Raw genomic sequence first — 20,204 nt, 5'->3', positions numbered from 1 at the left:
TCACATAAACTGATTTAAATATGTTTTTAGTACATTAATGGATCTAGAGAGAGGAAATGTCATTGCTGGCTATTGAGGCCTCACGGAGCCATCGGATTTCAACAAAAATATCTTAATTTGTGTTCCGAAGATTAACGAAGGTCTTACGGGTGTGGAACAACATGAGGGTGAGTGATAAATGAGATTATTTTCATTTTTGGGTGAACTAACCCTTTAATGTTATGAAGCGACGAGAATACTTTTTGTGCGCCAAAAAAACGAATCAGTGGTTCGGAGCATGTATCAAACTGCCAAAGTTACGTAATTTCAGTAAACGAGGCTTCGTTATGTCATAAGTGTTTTGAAGCGTTTCAAAATTTCAATGGTTCACGTGACTTTGGCAGTTTGAGACACGATCCGAACCACTGATTCGAAACAAAAGATTCATAAAGCTTTGAAGCTTCATGAAGCAGTGTTTTACAATTGCCCATCACTAGATATTGTTGAATAAAGTTTTTTTTTTTTTTTTGGCGCACAAAAAGTATTCTCGTCGCTTCATAACATTAAAGTTGAACCACTGTAGTCACATGAATATGTCTTTAGTAACTTTCTGGGCATTTGAAAGAGTTAATTTTCTTGCTGTCAATAGAGGCCTCACTGAGCCATCAGATTTTTGTCAAAAATATCTTAATTTGTGTTCCGAAGATGAACAAAGGTCTTACGGGTGTGGAACAACATGAAGGTGAGGAATTAATGACGGAATTTTCATTTTTGGGTGAACTAACCCTTTAATTAGGCAACAATTCACTTTAACTCCTAAGATGTTACAGAAAAATTGAGATGAACTGAATGGAGTCAGATTTGGAATTAGATTGTGACTCGCTGAATTGAAATCAGTTTGAACGAGGAAAGATTTCCATACTGAATAGGCGGCAACATACAGATGTCACACATGAGTAAAACAACTTGGGTCCAGTCTGTGTAACTTTGGATATTTTGTTTTCGGTAAAACGAAGAAACAGTTCATTTATCACATATTTAATGAACATTTTCATGAACGTTTTTTCATATTTTTATTTTTGTTTTCATCACACTTTATTCTAATTCGCCAAATGGAAACACAATAAAACCAAAATGGATAAACAGCTTGAATATTCAATCTCTACATGGGCAGGAATGAAACACCCCTTTCCACTGATTGCTCAACCAAACATTAAACCGTGCAGTCATCCGTTATTCCTCAGTTTTGCGCAACAGAATAATCATCATCCACTGCTACAGTTATGTGGATTCTTAAAGTGTTTATTGCAACTACATTTCATCTCTTTCTAATTAAACAACCAGACTAATGAACTGATACAAACTGTACCGGGGCAGATAGACAGGGCTTTCTTCTGTGTGCCTGACAAATACACTACTTTAGGAATTAATAGGTAGAAATACACTACTATATATTTTTGTTTTGAAGACAAAAATGAGAAAACAAATTATCCAAAGGTACATGGACCAGCTTGGTTTCCATGCTTTCCTTTGACTGGCCATATTTGAACTGTTGCACTCCAGATCATCTTTATTCCAAAATAGCAAAGAGGAGCAGAGTTAATGGAGAGCTGAAGATTACAGCCGTGTTTTCATCATCTCTGATATGTACAGCTGACATTAGCGCCTGTTATTTACAACCGAGCTGAAAGGTGGTTTGCGGAGAACGAGGGGTGTTTTCTTGTTGCTTTTATCAGTTGGCCCGGCAAAATGCAAGACCATTTGGAAGCATTGATATCAGATGAGGCGTCAGAAGGGGCTTCAAAGCCTAAAGACTATTTATACCCAGAGAGCTGCCGCTGGGTGCTAATTGAGGGGCCAAACTCAGAGTCACAGCCTGCTTTTCATCTCCCTCCACCTTGTATCGAGCAGAGACATCGTTAAAAGCCTTTTGTAGAGAACACCCGCGACCCTGCTTCACAAACAATGTGTCTAAATGGCACCATCATGCTAACAAAACAACAGGCCGACTTCAGAAACGAGCTGCGTGGAGGATTATAACACACTGTCCTCGAGGTCATTCATTAATTTTTAATGCTTTTTCCCTCATCTGTGCCGGGGCGTCCTCCGGGTGTGAGCTGGCAATGTGTTTGTCCTCGCTGGAGCAGTGGTCTGGACCATCTGCTGATAGATGTATAAATATCACTATGCAAAGTTTACACTTCACATGGCAGATTTTCAGGAGATCACAGGACACCCAGAACCACTGAGGTGATGATTCTTACAATCACATACACAAATCCTGATAGAGCTCACTGTAGGTGTGTATACAAATAAAAAAAAAAAAGCAAGTATGGGCTCTGTTACAAAGTCTTACTGTCCATTGCCTAACATAGGAAAGAGGGCATCATAAGTCAAATGAAACTGCATGTGTCATACAAACAGAGCTGCTTATGTGAAGCATAAAAGAGACTGAATTGATTCCAATAGAGTTCGGTGTTAAGGTGCCATGTCTATTGTCAATAGTGTAGTGATGTATATACACAACTCTCACAGAAGTCACTTTCAAACCAAGCAGCTTTCTGTTGGTCAACATGGCAAATTCATGTGACCAACTTGAGCAAACATAGAGAACTTTATGCCCTAGAGCAAAACTCACAATCACACATATTCCAACTGGAATGACTAGATTTTAGCCAGTGAAATTTCACAGAGTACCGGTAAATGTGACTGCACCCTAGGTGTGTCGATAAGCTAACATCATGATACTCTTAACTTAAGTATTCGTTTTTGAAGTATTTGTTTTGTTCTAAAATATAAGTTGCAGTGCATTCTGGGATTGCCTTCTCAGAGCAGGATACATTTGGCCAAAAGTTTTCTTAGAAAAGGGGTTTTCAATCAAGGAACTGCAACATTCAATATGGCGGAGAAGTCCCGCCTTCTGAATAAAAGTGCCAATCACCAACTGGTAACATCATTGCATCACTGCAGCTGCTGTTAGATGCTTTGATTCTTACAGAAACCGAAACTCATGAATTGTGCATTGGTTGGACCAATCTGATATATATGCTTTTTTATTGCTTTTTTTTAATAAGCGAAAGAAACCATATTTATGATTCAGCACATGTAGATTTTATTGCTGATTCGAAGCAGCTTTTGAGATTTCGATATTTCACCAATTAAGCAGATAGGAGTTGGTTTGCATGCCCAAAATAGCTGCCCGGAGGCACTGTTAATATGGCTGCTGAGTGAACAGACTTTCCTTGAAAGAGACTTTGTAGGGTCCTGGTCACTAAAGTCAGAAAAGGAACTGCGAGAAAAATACAAAAACAATTCTACTTAATGCATTTTTAGGGCTGTCAAAGTGTTTTAAACCCCTTAAAACAAAACAAATAATAAATAAAAATAAATAAAAAATAAATTAATTAATTAATTAATAAATCTGCATTTAGTTTTATAAAGAAAGAAAAAAACTTAAGTAAATATTTTAACAATTTGCCTTAGTACAATGGCAATATATAAGCCAATTATTGCTTTAATTATTTTTTTTTTGTGTCTTTATATAATATTACCCCTAATATTTCACTTGCTATACACCAGGGGTGCAAAGCTCAGTTCCTGCAGGGCCACAGCCCTGCAGAGTTTAGCTTCAACTCCAATTAAATGCACCTGATCCAGTTAATCATATTTAGGAGACCTTGGAATCCAATTATGTGAAAATCCAAAGTAGAACTCCTTTTTAACATTGAAAGTAAACTTGTGACAATGTAGGCAGCTCACAAGTTTTTGAAATACAGCCATGATGAAAGTGGTGAATACTGACCAATGGAGAGTCTTCATAGATAATGATTCCATCTCTCACAGAGGGCTGTAGGGTTAAAGTCTGGACTGTGGTGTCTCTGTTGGAGGATAAGAACAAAGCTTTAGACTGTGTTTGTCATGAAAAATAATGCATGTACTGGAAATGGTGACTCTGTACACAGTTAAATCATAGCTAATATCTCTAGAGGCTGAGATGATTTGTCGATTCATATTTATGGGTTCTACACAAGTATAAAGTAAACTGACCTAAATTCAGTGTGATGGACAGAGCGCTCGAGTTCTTGTGCAGGTTTGAAATGTGACACATATCTCTATAGGCTTAGTGGAAGGGAGAATCCCTGAAGTGATTACTTTAGACTAATTTAAGATTTCCATAATCGCTAACCAGGCCATAACGCATGTGAGTTTGACTTTGGTTTAACTTTCAAGAAGAAACTTTCAAGATGACATCAACCTCTGCACCTCAAAGGTGGGTTAGACACAGTGACATCTTATAACAGCATTCCCACATTTTTGACCCAATTCGTTCAAAAGTTTGGGGTCGGTAAGATTATTTTTTGTTTTTGATAGTCTCTTATGCTTAACATTAATATTGTGAAATATTACAATTAAAATATAAAGATATACAGGAATTGGACAATGAAACTGAAACACCTGGTTTTAGACCACAATCTATTAGTATGGTGTAGGGCCTGCTTTTGGGGCCAATAGAGCATCAATTTGTCTTGGGAATGACAGATACAAGTCCTTCAGAGTGGCCAGATGGGTTCTGAGCCATTCATCTTCCAGAACAGTGGCCAGGTCACTATGTGATGAAAACGTTTTCCGACTTGCTCCTCCAAAATAACCCAAAGTGGCTCAAAAATATTTAGATCTTTGACTGTGCAGGCCATGGGAGATGTTCAACTTCATTTTCATGTTCCTCAAACCATTCTGTCATAAGTCTTGCTGTTTGTATTGGTGCATTATCATGCTGATACACGGTAGTTCTTAGCAGTAGGTGCACAGTAGGTAATGCACAAGCACAGCACATGATATTGCAGCCCAAATCATTACTGATCCACTGATCCCCCGTGCTTCACTCTGGACAAGCAACAATCCAGGTGTTAAGCCTCTTTGGGGCTTCTCCACAATGTAATTCCCATGGAAAGACAGTGAAGGTGGACTCATCAGAGAACAATAAATGTTTCACATTGTCCACAGCCCAAGATTTGCACTGTTGGAACCACTGAAACTGACATTTGGCATTGGCACGAGTGACCAAAGATTTGGCTATAGCAGCCCAACCATGAATCTTGATCCTGTGGAGCTCCCGACAAACAGTTTTGGTGGAAACAGTAAAGTCAAAGTGCACATTTAATTCTGCAGTGAGTTGGGCAGCTGTGGTTTTATGTTTTTTTGATTCAAAATCCCAGTTAGTACCTGGACATCCCTTTCAGACAGCTTCCTCTTGCGTCGACAGTTACTCCTGTTGGATGTGGTTCGTCCTATGTGGTGGTATGCCGACATTACCCTGGATACCATAGCTCTCGATACACCACAAAGACTTGCTGTCCTGGTCACAGATGAGCCAGAGAGATGCGCACCAACAATTTTTTCTTCTTCAAACTTTGGTATGTCTCTCATTATGTTGTGTGGATTGCAATATTTTATGTACAGCTGTGCTGTTGTTCTGCTAATTCAACCTTCACACTCTGCTCTTACTGATGGAATGTAAAAAATCAGTTAAGTTTGGCCACCAGGCCATGCATATATAGGTATGAAACCTCAAACTATATTGGCCAGTGTTTCAGTTTCATTGACCAACCCCTGTATATCCCATACATGTCCCACAGTGCATCCTGGTGCCATCAGTTCCCTAGGTAAACTGCCGTCCATGTGATGTAAAAGGAAACGGGACTCATCGGACCAGGCAACCTTCTTCCACTGCTCCAAGGTCCAGTTCCGACACTCGCGTGCCCATTGTAGGCACTTTCGACGGCAGACAGCGGTCCTCCTCGGACCACGGTTGGTAAATTCTCACCACTGCTGACCAGGAGCAACCCACAAGCCTTGCCATTTCAGAGATACTCTGACCTAGTCGCCTTGCCATAAGAATTAGGCCCTTGTCAAAGTCGCTCAGATCTTTATTCCCACCCATTTCTCCTGCATCCAACATGTTGATTATGAGAAGTGATTGTATGCTTACCATCTAATCTAACTAGGCCTTAATATGTGGTCTTGTTAGGAGATGTTCAATGATATTCGCCGCACCTGTCACTCGTCATAATGTTTTGGCTCATCATCATACATTACATTTAAAATGTAATTTATTTATTAAATGTATTAAATTATTTAATGGTAGGCCTAGTGTATATCCAGATATGACTGTTGTAAGCATGTTATACATGGTCTATTTACTGACATTAGAAAATACTGATTGATATTTAACTGACAAAACAGCTTATGTAATTGTTGGCCAAATTTTATCTGGTAAGAATTAAAGGGAACTGGATTGAGAACTGAAGAAAAACGACATAGTTTTGAATATTTTCCACTCTTTTCAACACTTCATTGAGAGGAATTGTCAAAAGAAGACATACTTTTGTGTTACACAGAGGATAGGAAAAATAATAAGAGGGTTGGAACAAGGTTAAGTGAATGATGGCAAAATGTAAAATGAGAACTGCTCCTCTAATTGTAGTTCTTCAAAGGCAAAAGCACAACTTAAAAGTTCCCTCTGCCCTGTCGACAGGTGTCCTAATTTATCAGGTTTAAAATAGCTCACTCAAGCCTTAGAGAGGAGATCTTTTTATTTCAGGCACTCAGTGAGTCTGCAAAAGGAAGTTTCACCTTCTAACAGAAAACATTATATGATGCATCTGTGTCAACATGTTTATCTGTCTGATAAATAAAGATGTCCTCTCTTTTTCCTCCATTTCATTCATATACAGAGAGGTTACATTACTCATTTATTCACTAATGAAGAAAGGCTCCATGTAATGTCAGTGGATGTGGGTCATTTCCGGTGTGGCCTCGTAACCAGGTTCTAATTGAGTCTACAGGAGAGTAGTTTCTGATAATAGGTCTTCCTCTCTGAGAAGGCTTTATTTGAGGAGAACTCAAGGGACTTTTTTATTTTACCTGTGAAGCTGAAGATACTCTCTCGGTCTGTTCATGAGATGCAAGAATCGATCAACAATCTTGTTTTTCCCAACACCCTGCGAACAGAGTAAGAACATGTTAATAGAACAGATCACCTATAAATGAAAATAATGTGTCATTAACTACCCTTTACCCTGTCTTTCCAACCCTGTATTACTTTCTTTCATCTGTCAAGCTGATGTTAGGCAGAATATCAGAGCTTGTGGAAGTGGATGGTGATTTATACTGTCATGTTCAAAAAAAGCACCATTAAATATCATAAAAGTAGTCCATATTACTCATGTGCTATATTCCAAGTGTTTTGAAGCCAATGAGTTTATTAACCATTACTGGGGCTCTTAAAAATGGCACCTTACCAGGTTTGACAATTTGTCAAAGGTCTGCAAAATCTCTTTTGTTTTTTTACAAAAACAAAAAACAACAACAACAACAACAACAACAAAAACATGCGGGTTAGCAAATGATGACAAAGTTTTCTTTTTCATCTAAAGTATAGAGCAAATCAGTGTTTATCACATCAGTTCAGGCATCGCTACATAGTCAAATAGAAAAGTGTTAGATGTAGTTGACAGTTTAAAGATTTTGGTTAGCAACCCTCTACAATGCGAGTAAATCACTTGCATACGCGACCAAATTTCACGGTAGGCGACTAAAAAATGTATTTAATTAGACAATGGCTAGTAAATTGTATGATTTCACTCGCCTGTGATTGAGTGAGTTTATAAGTAATAAGCACAGATATAATTTCATTGTCTACTGAGCTTTACGCACCATCACTTGGCTGACAGTGCTGAGTTCGGTACTTGCACGCACCCAGAAAGATGTGTCTGACAGCAGTCATGAAACTCTTCAGAGCAGCTGACTGTTTCACGTAAAGCCAATTGGTCATCCAATCGTTCTGTTTTGTTCTATCTACGTAACTTATTTATTCCTTACTTATTCCTGAAACATATATATTATGTTTACACAAAAATATTAAGCAGCACAACTGTTTTCAACATTGATAGTAAGAAATGTTTCTTGAGCAGCAAATAATCGTATTAGAATGATTTCTGAAGGACCATGTGACACGGAAGACTGGAGTAATGATGCTGAAAATTCAGCTTTGCCATCACAGGAATAAATCAAATTTGAACATATATTCAAATAGAAAAGAGCTATTTTGAATTGTAATAACATTTCAAAATATTATCAAGCAAATGCAGCCTTGGTGAAGATAAGAGACTTCTTTCAAAAACATAAAAAAAATTAACGGTAGTGTATAAACAGGAAAGCATGTATTCACAGGTCTATTTCATTTTGTGCGTCTAGCACACATTCATGTGTTCTGTGCATCAATCAATCTACTTGTCAAAACTCTGAAGCGACAGCAGTCAGGACGCCCACTCTTTTTCCACACCCTCAGGTCTCTAGTAGAGAGAGTGGGCGAGAGACTGGCCGCCGTAGTTCTAGTTCATCCTGTAGCTGGTGGGCAGATGCTTTACAAACGCAGCTGTGCTTCATGGCATGACGCCACCGCTCTGGGCTAGTGTACTGTACATCTGCTCTGCTCTCAGTATCAGTGTGGACAGACGCCTCTGCAGACTGTCGTCCTGAGGATGGGAATCCTCAATTACCTGGTTCCCCACAAGAAGCAGGTGTTCCCCCAACAGGAAGTCCTTCAGCATGTCCTGCATGACCATCATGTGCTGTGAACAAACAGACAAAACATTTTATAATGAGACCAGTACTAAATGCAGTGGGGTACAAGCTTTAAATGACAAAAATTCCAGATTTTCAATGTGGTCTGAGACACCAAATCTGGGATTTTGAGTCAAGTCATCTTCGTTTATATAGCGCTTTTTACAATACAGACTATTTCAAAGCAGCTTCACAGTGACAATTGGACAATTAATTGACAGAGATTGGTTTGGCTCTCATTTGAGCACATTGAAAATCTGGGATTTTAGTCATTTAAAGCTGGAAACAAAAAATAAATACAAATAAATCGAAGACAAGTTATTTAAATGGACAATCAAGGTACAATATAACTTTTTGTGAAATAATGGTATAGAGCATTACAAACTTGTATGCAAAAATACAGGTTGCAGTAACACTTACAATGGAAGAAAACAGGGATAGCGTTCCAAAGGGCTTAAAAGGCGACATGTGTACATGTGTAACATTGATCATGTGACTCTTACATGATCATTAACAGCTTTATATGTCAGTCGAGTGATTTAAGAAAAAGGAGGAATTTGTAAGGAGGAATTAACCTTTTGTTACAGTACTTAAAAGTATTTTCACTGTCCACTGTATGTCATGTGACCTGATTCATATCAGATTGCTCCAGTGGTAAATATGAAAACACATGAGAAAATCATCAATTATATCTGAGAAGGTCACCTACATTTTACAGTCACACAAAAGCTGAATAGACAGATGGAAGCAGAAGTGAATTCTGGACCAATTATGGCACAATGAATTGAATTTTCTATTTCTGAGGCTGCAAAGGCACAAAGTGCTTTTTCAATATGATAAGGACACATAAGGATGATGCGTTTACTACATGCACACATTATACAACACAAGCGATGCGAGCGGACAAGAGTTTGCCATATTGGGGGGGGGGGGGGGATGTCCTCATTTCTGCCTCTGTGGACTACTGCACTTCTCCTTCTAGTGCTCTAAAGACAAAAAAGCAGGTCATTGAAAAGTGGGACAAGAGTAACTTTTTTTCCTCCACCTCTTTCTGAAGGGAGGGTAGAGGTGGCAGTGAGGGAGGGATATCTGGGTCATCCTCGTTCTCTTCTCACATCTAGGAGCAACTCTAGCGAGAGACCAAATGCCACACATGCAGTGTGGCAACAACATTGATTATTACTATTGGCAACACTTTATATGTTGTTATTATTGCACGATATATTCCTAAACAGATAATTTATATATACCACTATTCAAAGGTTTGGGCACGGTAAGATTAAGATACGTTTTTTTGGGCACACTTTAGATTAGGGTCCAATTCTCACGATTAACTAACTATAAACTATGACTTTTGCCTCACTAAACTCCTAATTACTGCTTTTTAACAGTTAGTAAGGTTCAACTTACGAAAAAAGCGTAACTGACGCCGCATCAGTTAAGCTTGTTTCATAAGTTGAATATGGCAAACTCTTGTCCGCTCACATCGCTTGTGTTGTATAAAGTGTGCATGCAGTAAACGCATCATCCTTATGTGTCATCATATTGAAAAATAAGTTGAATACGGAAGGCGTAGGATGTAGCGTAAGTGTTTTGAACTGTGAGTGGCGTTGCACTTTCTTCGTAGGTTGAATACGGAAGGCGGTCTGGCGGAAGCTAGTTATTTTCCTTTATAATGTGTTAAATATGGATATTTTTCTTACACAAATGCATCGCTTCGCTTCAGAAGGCCTTTATTAACCCCTCGGAGCTGTGTGGAGTACAATGGATATGATAGATTAATGCATTTTCTTGAGTTTCAAACAGGTGGTTTCTGCGCATTATAAAGCTTAGGAGCATCAGGGTGATTATTAATATAACTTCGATTGTATTCGTCTGAAAGAAGAGAGTCATATACACCTAGGATGGCTTGAGGGTGAGTAAATCATGGGGTAATTTTCATTTTAAATTGAACTACTCCTTTAACTAGCTGCTTATTAGCTTGCATATTGGCTGTTTATTAGTACTTACAAAGCACATATTAATGCCTTATTCTGCATGACCATATCCTACATCCCTAAATCCTACCCCATACCTAAACTTAAACACTACAACAACTACCTTACTAACTATTAATAAGCAGTAAATTAAGAGTTTATTGAGGCAAAAGTCAAAGTTAATAGTGAATATGTGTTCCCTAAACCAAAGTGTTACCATCTTTACTGTCACTTTTGATCAATTTGATGCATCTTTGCCTAATTAAAAGTATTAATTTCTTAAAAAAAAATCTTACTGAATGGTAATGCATAATATATACATTCAAAGTCATAAATACCATGAAATATTCATATTGGAATGCACATTAATACTGATATATTCTATAGTAAAATAACTGTAATGCACAGCCTTGAGTAGCTTATTGCTATTATTTGAGGAAATGCACAAATTTTCAATAAGAAAATTCATTTATTATTAATAATAAACTTTTTTTCATCAAGTAATATAGTTCATTAGTCTAACTGTTTACACTGCCAATTTAGTAACTTGCTAATTTGTTAATCAAAATAATGGTTGCTACACCCCTGTGTTCAATGTTTCAAACAGTTGATTTTCTTCTTTTTAAGTGATACAAACATACACACTTTGTGCATTAAAGAGGAACTATATAATTTTAGAATTGTAACCTGTATCTTTGAGCAGCTAAATGGGCCAGAAATGGCTCAACTGGTGTTTAGAGATGGATTGTTTTGACTGAACAGTGGCAGAGGGGGAATGTTTTTGAATGTTTTTTGTTTGGGTTTACAAATGCAAAGTAACTGATCGCTATCTAGTTGAGCATATGAACAGCTGTGCATGAGAAACAATGTGGTTTGAATCAGCAGTAAGAGACTGCTGAACATCCCTCAGTGAGAAGACCTTTAAATCCCTAATAATGAAATATGATTACACCCTGTTTCACTGCGGACCTGCCGAGATCCTGCTGTACTTGAGCATGCCTGTGTGTTTGGCCAATGTTCTTTTGTCAGTACTCTCTGAGATCTGACCTTTGAGCAAAAGTCTCAGTTGATTTACAAGGCTTAGACAGAGATAGATTGAGCTTTCCTCACTGCCAGACCTCATTGCCAAGCAACGTTGCATCTTGGGTTTTTTATACAGAATTCAACTGATGTTCAGTCACAATGTGCGTGTGTGTATCTGCTATTATACAATGCACCAAGTCCAAGCCTATTTATTTCCACCCCCAATGTAATACCAAATTTAGCATTTTAATCAACAGTTTTTTGATAACCTTTTACCATATGTCTTGGAGTATCGCATTAATATCGTATCGTGAGTTCAGTATCGTGATCTGTATCAAATTGTGACATGAGGGTATCGTTACACCCCTAGTTTTAGTTTATGGTAACAACAGTGTTTAAGATTTGGTCATAAAACACCTATCAGTCTATTTGCCGCATTTAAGGAATAGTTCACAAAAATGAAAACTCCAAGAGAGAATTTCACAGAGGTTTCAAAGTTCATGAAGGAGTAAATTATGACAGTTCTCATTTTTTTTGCTGAACTATCCCTTTAACTTAGTAGAGCAGCTCTTAAGGCTGAAGAGATCGTGCTTTGCGGCCCCATATCTTTGCTGCTCTAGGCTGTGGGCTGCAGAGAAGAGGACAGTGTTTCTTGCTGGTAATAGGCAGATAAGGACCTCACCTGAACATTCTCATAAAAGAGCACATCTGGGACCTTCATCTTCTCATCAGGGCTGTACACAGGAGCCGAGATGTTCCCTATGGTCAGAAGTCCATCTTTTACTGTGCCTAACAGGGGAGAGCAGAAATGAAAAGAAAACGTGAGAGATTCTCAAAAAAGAGATTTTACCAGACAACGATTACCTATTCAGCCATGTCATTGACCAGGTACTAGGGACACAGCCTCTTTTCTACACAAAAACAGCCTATTTCCTCCCATCTACACTTTTCAGACACAACATAATACTGTACGCCTGAAATCTAAGACTCTGAAATAGTCTCTAACAGACCGGGGAAAATGGGACAAAAATATCAGGGCAGGCTAAAATTACAGAGGAACCACTGAAGCTGACTGAGCCTGGGTTGTGTGAAATTCAGAACTGAATTGAGAAGGACTTTTCAAATACAGCAAGATTCAGAATTGTAATTAGAATTCAAATGTAAGGACGCAGAATTAAATCTAACTGCTGTAAGTAGTCAAGATAATACATTTGAGCCCATAAACGTGATCATACACAACAAATGAAGTATTTCCATAACATGATATTAGTAATTAATGTTTGAAACATAACCTATAGAAATGTGTACATTTAAAATTATACAATAGTAATAAGTAATATTGAATACCTTTAATATCTAATATCTTTTTATCTTTTAATAATCTAACAACGGTGGAACTTTATTTTCCAGAATGCTCTGATTTACCCAAAAGTTTTTAAAATGGAGCCAAACATCCATATTTAACAAAAGATTCAAATTTAGGCAATATTTATTTTCACATTTAAAAAACAATTTCTGGTATTATGGAACTTTACAGAAATATATTTAAGACTGGCAAATTGTATTCTCCATATATGAGAATAAAGTTAAAATTAATCAAAATGAATGATTTTGTGTTTACAAAACACATTTAATTATTTATGTTTACAAAACTTGGACTACTAAAATCCCTCTGTTGTGTGACAGATTTTAATTTCTTAGTATTATAATTCAACATCATCGTGGGTCCAATTCAAATAAAATTCTTATGAACTAAAATAGGAATTCTGACTTTTGCTTAGCCCTGGTCTGAACTCTGGTATGGTGTTGTTTTGTAACTCACAGGTGTAGAGGTGGCCCTGCTCTGATGCTGGGTCAGGCTGATCCTCTATTGAGCAGTTCACAAGACTCTTCTGAAGAGACGAGCGAGCCAGGCTGGGCAGAAACCTACAAAAAGAATTCATTCTTTATTTATACATTTCAAATCAACTTTTCCCAGTCATTCTAAACTGTACAATCAGTGAAGCAGGCGATACAGCTGCATGTTAAAGACAAAGTGTGTAATGTGTAGTGTCATTCTTAGCATCAAACATAATACAGAAAAAAAAAAAAAAACTTTTTAAACACTATTCACGTTTGCCATTGGTTGATAACAGACAGTCAAACTCATGCCATTAGTGAAATGTTGCTATGACATGTCCAGTCTGAATGTCTGAAGCCAGTGCTGGCAAAGAAATTTTTATACATTTCACTTTTAAGCTCACTTCAAGTCTGCATGAGGATTTTACAATATAACAATGCAGGGATAGCTCACCCAAAAATGAAATTTTATGTTTATCTGCTTACCCCCAGGGCATCCAAGATGTAGGTGACTATGTTTCTTCAGTAGAACACAAATGATGATTTTTAACTCCAACCGTTGCGGTCTGTCAGTCGTATAATGCATGGCAATGGGAACTCCATCTATAAAAGTGAAAAAAAAAAACATGCACAGACAAATCCAAATTAAACCCTGCGGCTCGTGATGACACATTGATGTCCTAAGACGGTTTGTGCTAGAAACCAAACAGTATTTATATAATTTTTTACCTCTAATACACCACTATGTACAACTGCTTTGAGCATCCGGTGTGTGAGGTCTGAAAACGTACTCTGATGCCGGAAGTGATCTCTCGTGCGTATACTTCAATGAGTGCGTCCAGCGTCAGAGTGCATTCAGACCTCACACACCGGATGCTCAAGGCAGTTGGACATAGTGGTGTATTAGAGGTAAAAAATTATATAAATACTGTTCGGTTTCTCGCACAAACCGATCGTTTCGTGTCTTAGGACATCAATGTGTCTTCACGAGCCACAGGGTTAAATTTGGATTTGTCTGTGCATGTTTTTTTGACTCTTATAAATGGAGTTCCCATTGCCATGCATTATAAGACTGACAGTTAAAAATCATCGTTTGTGTTCTACTGAAGAAACAAAGTCACCTACATCTTGGATGCCCTGGGGGTAAGCAGATAAACATCAAATTTTCATTTTTGGGTGAACTATCCCTTTAACATAAATTTGTGAATACAAGAATGATGTCATTTCGACATTTACCTAGGCATGATTTATTTTGGTGTAGAGTTTGACGTAGTACGGAGCTCCTAAAGGGACTTTTGTAAACTGCGCCACGAAATGGGCTGATGGTGCAATACGGCTGTGTGCATTGTCCTATTTGCCAAGTTCAAAGGTCCATGAAAAAAGACTGGTACAGTAAAAATTGCTCAAAATTTGGCTTTCATTAGGGCAGAACGTCATATTTCAAGGCCTTATGTATGCTTTAACGCATCGTCTGTGGCGGCGGAGAAACCGTGCCATGAAATGGGTTTATGGCGCAATATGTGGCTCAGTGTGCATTGTCCTATTTGCAATGCTTTGAATGAATGCCCCAAAGTTTAGGGATTCATGAAAAAGACTGGTACAGTAAAAAACACTACAAATTTTGATTTCGTTAGAGCAGCATGTTTATATTATCCCATATAAAACTTTAAAGGCCAATTTAAAAATATAGGTACAGTAAAATGCACAAAAAAAATCATATTTCACAAGATCAATTCACCCTTTATTAAAAGCTTTGTTGCATTTAACGCATCCTTGCAGGTGGCGCAGAAATGAAGAATTTCTTCATTTAATTCTAACAGTGCTTATTGCGAGCAGCGCCATAGACGTAGAGGACTTTAGGGAGAGTCATGTTATATAAATGGGAGGCTCAGGGGTCAATAAATGACAAACGAATATGTAGCTGGATTCAGTCTAATGAAATCCAAATGTTGAGCACTTTTTACAGTACCAATCTTTTTTTTAATGAACCATTAAACTTAGCATATATGACAATGCACACCGAGCCGCATATTGCGGCATCAGCCTATTTCATTGCATGCGGTTTCTCGGCCGCCACTGAGTTAGGCCTTGAAATAGGCCTTGAAATATATTACATACTGCCCTAAAGAATGGCATATTTTGAACACTTTTTACTGTACCAATCTTTTTTATGGACCCTTGAACTTGGCAAATAGGACAATACACACTGAGCCGTATGTTGCGCCATCAGTCCATTTCGCAGGGTGGTTTCTCATTCTCACAGATAATGCGTTAAAGCAGACATAAGGCCATGACATTAAAGGTACTGTCTTAACGAAAGCCAAATTTGAGCAAACAGATCTCTATTAATTCCTTCGCATCCATGCTCGCACTTTCTTCGAAGTAAAATGGCAGTAACGCACAATGAAAATAGGTTACAGTCAAGACCTTAGAGCAGTGCAACCGGTGCGACTGCGGACGGACAGAGGGGGGTCCCCTCGGGGAAAAGTTTCTTGTGCGCACGCAATAGATTCTTGTAAGCACGCAAAAAAGTTTCTTGTGCGCATATTTTTTTATTTTTGCAAAGGTCCCTTCAGGGGCTCCGCAGACATCATCCGTGAATATTTCATTTTTGGTTGCTGTTTAGTTGCATTGCATTTATACATTCATATATGAATGTGTTTGAGTTTGTCTACCTGGACAGACAGGCTTTGTTCACAGCGTGAGCAACACTCTCTTGTGGATACTGAGAAAGACGGCGACAGATTCTCAGCAGCTGCCTGGTAGACAATGAAGAAGCAAGAGACAGGGCCTGGACATGGCACAAAAACACCACAGAATATTTACATTTCATCTCACAGAATCAAAAACAAAACAAACCATAGAACAAAGTAACCCCATATAATGGGAAAAATATTAACCAAGAAAAAGAAAGGACAATCACTCTTGTGCTCTAATATAACAGGATATTTAGGGTTTCTGGGACAGAGTTAACTAAAACACTAATAAACAGCAGAGTAAGCAGTTCCTAAACAAGAAACCTTATGTGGTGTTTTATAACAATCCCTTAACAAATGTGCTGATAAGGTATGTAAAGAACCTCCTATCTCCCTATATGAGCCTGCTCTTGGACCACTGGAGTCAAGGAATAGGCCACAATCTCTCCTTGCTCCATGTATGTGGTGAAGGAATCAATTCCAGCCTCCGCCTTTGTTAAAGGTTTTAGGGATCTAACATTGGAAAGCTCACCGTTGGATCGTTGGATTTTCTCAGGCTGTGAGTCAGGTGTTGCAGCTGCTCCACTGCTTCTTTGGGAACATTTGGGATCTGTTATGAAAAAAAGACATTACACAAAACTCAAATCCAGAAAGAAAGGGTCAGAGCTAGTATAGCATTTGATTCAACAGGAGATGCAGTACATAAACATGTTGGGTGTAAGCATAATTAATCAAACACCACATGTTTGAATTTGACAAAATAAAGCAGACTGAAGGTGATGTGACTGACCATGCCCTGGAGAATGGCCGTTTCCTCTGCCTTGGCCAGTGGTTTGATGGTGTGAAAGAGAAACATGGTGAGAATCTCTGGGCCGAGCCACTGCTGTGTGGTGCTCCCGACCTGAGGAGGCTCTGCTAGGGCGATGATCCGGAATGACGGGTGGATTGGGAAGATGGATCTGTGGAGAAGATAACAGTTGTAACTGGTTTCTTATTTACATCAAACATAATCTCTTTCTCAATTCTTGATGCATACTGGAATAGTAATACAAAACATCAAAAATTTGAATGCTTAGACAGAGGTTTATAGAGTGGCTTGAGAACATATAAGGGACAACCCACGGCTACCTGTGCATTAAACTATTTTAATTCACGTTGTGGAGGCAAAGAACCATCCGACGTGAAGTGGAGTGCACAGTTAGCCGTGGATTATCCCACTTTAAACATGGTCATTGCCAGCAGTGACAAGTTAAAGATGTTATTGATATTTGCAGTGCAATATTTGACCGGAAGGGTACAAATTATGGTTATTTTCGTCAGTTAGGGCTCATTAGATCTAGCACTCTGTCATCGTAGGATAGCACTGACAAGTTTCTGTGCTCCTGAATGTTTGTGTGTGTGCGCAGGGCGATCTCAAATCTCTGTGTTAAAATTAAAACTTTTGTTCAGCAAGGATGAATTAATGACAGTAAAGTGACAGTAAAGACATTTATAATGTTACAAAAGATAAATATATAAATAAATATTGTTCTTTTTAACTTTCTATTTATCAAAGACATCAAAAATGTAATCATGGTTTCCACAAAAATATTAAGCTGCGCAACTGTTTTCATTATTGAAAATAAGAAATGTTTCTTGAGCAGAAAATCAGCATATTAGAATGATTTCTGAAGGATCATGTGACACTGAACACTGAAGTAATAATGCGGAAAATTCAGCTTTACCATCACAGGAATAAATTACATTTTCAAATATATTCAAATAGACAACAATATTTCACAATATTACTGTTTTTACTGTAAATGCAACCTTAGTAAGCATAAGAGACTTCTCTCAAAAACATTTTAAAAAATCCTACGGACCCACCCTTTTAAACACTATTATATCCTTCTGAGGGACCTTTAAGAGACCTTGTTGAAGTTTATTTTCAACAAGGTCTCTTAAAGGTATAGTTCACCCAAAAATGAAAATTCTCCTTCATTCTCATTTATCATTTACTTAACCTCATGTTGTTCCAAATCTGTATGAATTTCTTTTTTCTGCTGATATTTTGAAGAATATGGATAACCAAACAGCTGATGGACCCCACTGACTTCTATAGTATGGAAAAAATATACTATGGAAGTCAATGGGTTCAATCAACTGTTTGGTTACCAACATTCTTCAAAATATATTTTTCTGTGTTCAACAGAAGAAAGAAATTCATACAGGCTTGGAACAACTTGAGGGTGAGTAAATGATGACAGAATTTTTATTTTTGGGTGAACTATCCCTTTAATGCCTATTGTTTCACTTCTTATCAATTTAAAATAGTAGGCAGTGAGTATAAGTAATAAGTTACTATTGCATTCTGAACATAGTCAATGTGACGTTATTACACAGGCTATAAAGACAATGGAGCAACATGACGAGCAGGTGACCTGAAAACAGGCATTACAGTCACAGTGACTGTCAATCTTTGTTATTATGATTATGATATGTTCAGGGTTTGGCATAACCAAAGGCACCTGATCACTGATGACTATATGAGAACAAGAGGAGGTGAAGCCAGTCCATTCATCTGTCAAAGTGAATAGGATATGCCCATGTCAAGATCTGTGCCCTCACTGATCTCTGGCACACTGATATTGTATCCTGACAATAGCTTGTGCTCGAGCTGCATCACCACCTAATCCCACTGGACAGCTCCGTCTATTTATAAACAATGAAGCACCCTGCATGAAATGCAGAGATACACCTACTGACAGCGAGAGCGATCGAGATTCTTCATTATCACACCATTTTAGATCTTCATCAGATCAACTGCCTCCTGTTGCCTAGCAACACCTTCCTGCCTTCCAAGTCCATGTCCCAGGTTTCAAAAACACCAGCTCCACTTTCTTACATTTACACGTCATTACTGAATGTACCACTTGTTAGCAATAATCATACACAGGTGCACTGCTATTATTTTTACTTATAACACTGAATGTGCCACTGAGAAAACTATAAGAAACACCATTTATCCAAACAAGGTTAAGTGACCAGGGGCTGTGAAGGCACAAAACAAAACACAAAACAGCAAACTCCACGTGACTACATCTACTAAAGCCATATAATAGGTTTGTGTGAGGAAATAACAGACTTAAGTCACTGTAAAACTCAACTGGAAATCTCATTCGTGGTCATGTGCGTTCAAATATGGTGCATCAAGACCCATTTTGCCAGGTTTGGCATTAATATTAGTAGTCCAATTAGTCTGAACTTTGATGTGTCATGGTTGCATATGTGGAAGTGTAAATGAGCTTTCAGAGCTTGGTGGAGGGCAAGATTTTTGTGCAAAACCACAATGTGTTTGCCATGGTGAATTACTGGATTGTTATTAAGCAACATTAACTAACTGTGGCTAGTGGTCTTCCAAAGTTACTAGCCCCTCAGAATTTTCACTGGCCACAATTTTGACATCAGGAAAAATTGCCATATTAGATATTTTTAATATAATCTCGTAATTCGGCAGCAGGTATATTAGGCTGCTGTCACTTTAAAGGGGACCTATTATGCCCCCTTTTACAAGATGTAAAATAAGTCTCTGATGTCCCCAGAGTGTGTATGTGAAGTTATAGCATGTTAAAATTGCCACTTTTTGGGGTAGAGCAAAACCACGCCATTTCAGTGTGTGCCCTTTAAATGCAAATGAGCTGCTGCACTCTGCCTAAGAGGGCGAGCTTCAAGAGCTGATTCTCCGGTGTCAGGATTCAGTCAGTACACACTATAATGTCAGAAACTGCGAATATATGCTGCATGGAGATAGAACAGGTATAGTTTAGTTTTATTACGGTTATAACTTATATTATCTTCTTGCTTTTATCCACTATATTAGTACAAGCCAGTTTACCGATGAGTTTTATAGCATTTATTGTACTTCACACAAAAGATGAAGCGTCTGTTTTCACTCTAGAAAATCACTGTAAGAGCTTAATAAAACAGTGCAAGTGTGCATTAAAATATTATCCATAAACTCTCTCTCCCTCCCTTGCATTATCATCAACATACACAGCGTACACAGAAAGTACACAGAAACACTTGT

At 38.0% G+C, this 20,204-nt stretch overlaps 1 protein-coding gene across 2 annotated transcripts in view; it reads right to left on the bottom strand.

Moving 5' to 3' along the window:
* Positions 1-20,204, bottom strand: part of vwa8 (von Willebrand factor A domain containing 8) — a 129,199-nt gene that overhangs the window by 75,624 nt on the left and 33,371 nt on the right. For both annotated transcript variants that reach the window (XM_051904791.1, XM_051904792.1), the window contains exons 15-22: positions 16,929-17,097; positions 16,671-16,748; positions 16,118-16,233; positions 13,426-13,529; positions 12,286-12,392; positions 8,541-8,612; positions 6,904-6,980; positions 3,782-3,857 (exon numbers count right to left, since the gene is read on the bottom strand). In XM_051904791.1, the coding sequence (XP_051760751.1) occupies positions 3,782-3,857; positions 6,904-6,980; positions 8,541-8,612; positions 12,286-12,392; positions 13,426-13,529; positions 16,118-16,233; positions 16,671-16,748; positions 16,929-17,097 (799 nt within the window). The remainder of the gene's footprint in view (positions 1-3,781; positions 3,858-6,903; positions 6,981-8,540; positions 8,613-12,285; positions 12,393-13,425; positions 13,530-16,117; positions 16,234-16,670; positions 16,749-16,928; positions 17,098-20,204) is intronic.

The sequence above is a fragment of the Ctenopharyngodon idella genome, chromosome 9 (assembly GCF_019924925.1).
Source record: "Ctenopharyngodon idella isolate HZGC_01 chromosome 9, HZGC01, whole genome shotgun sequence".
Taxonomy (NCBI): Eukaryota; Metazoa; Chordata; class Actinopteri; order Cypriniformes; family Xenocyprididae; genus Ctenopharyngodon; species Ctenopharyngodon idella.
The sequence above is the reverse complement of the archived record's forward strand: the minus strand, read 5'-3'. Positions and strand labels throughout refer to the sequence as shown.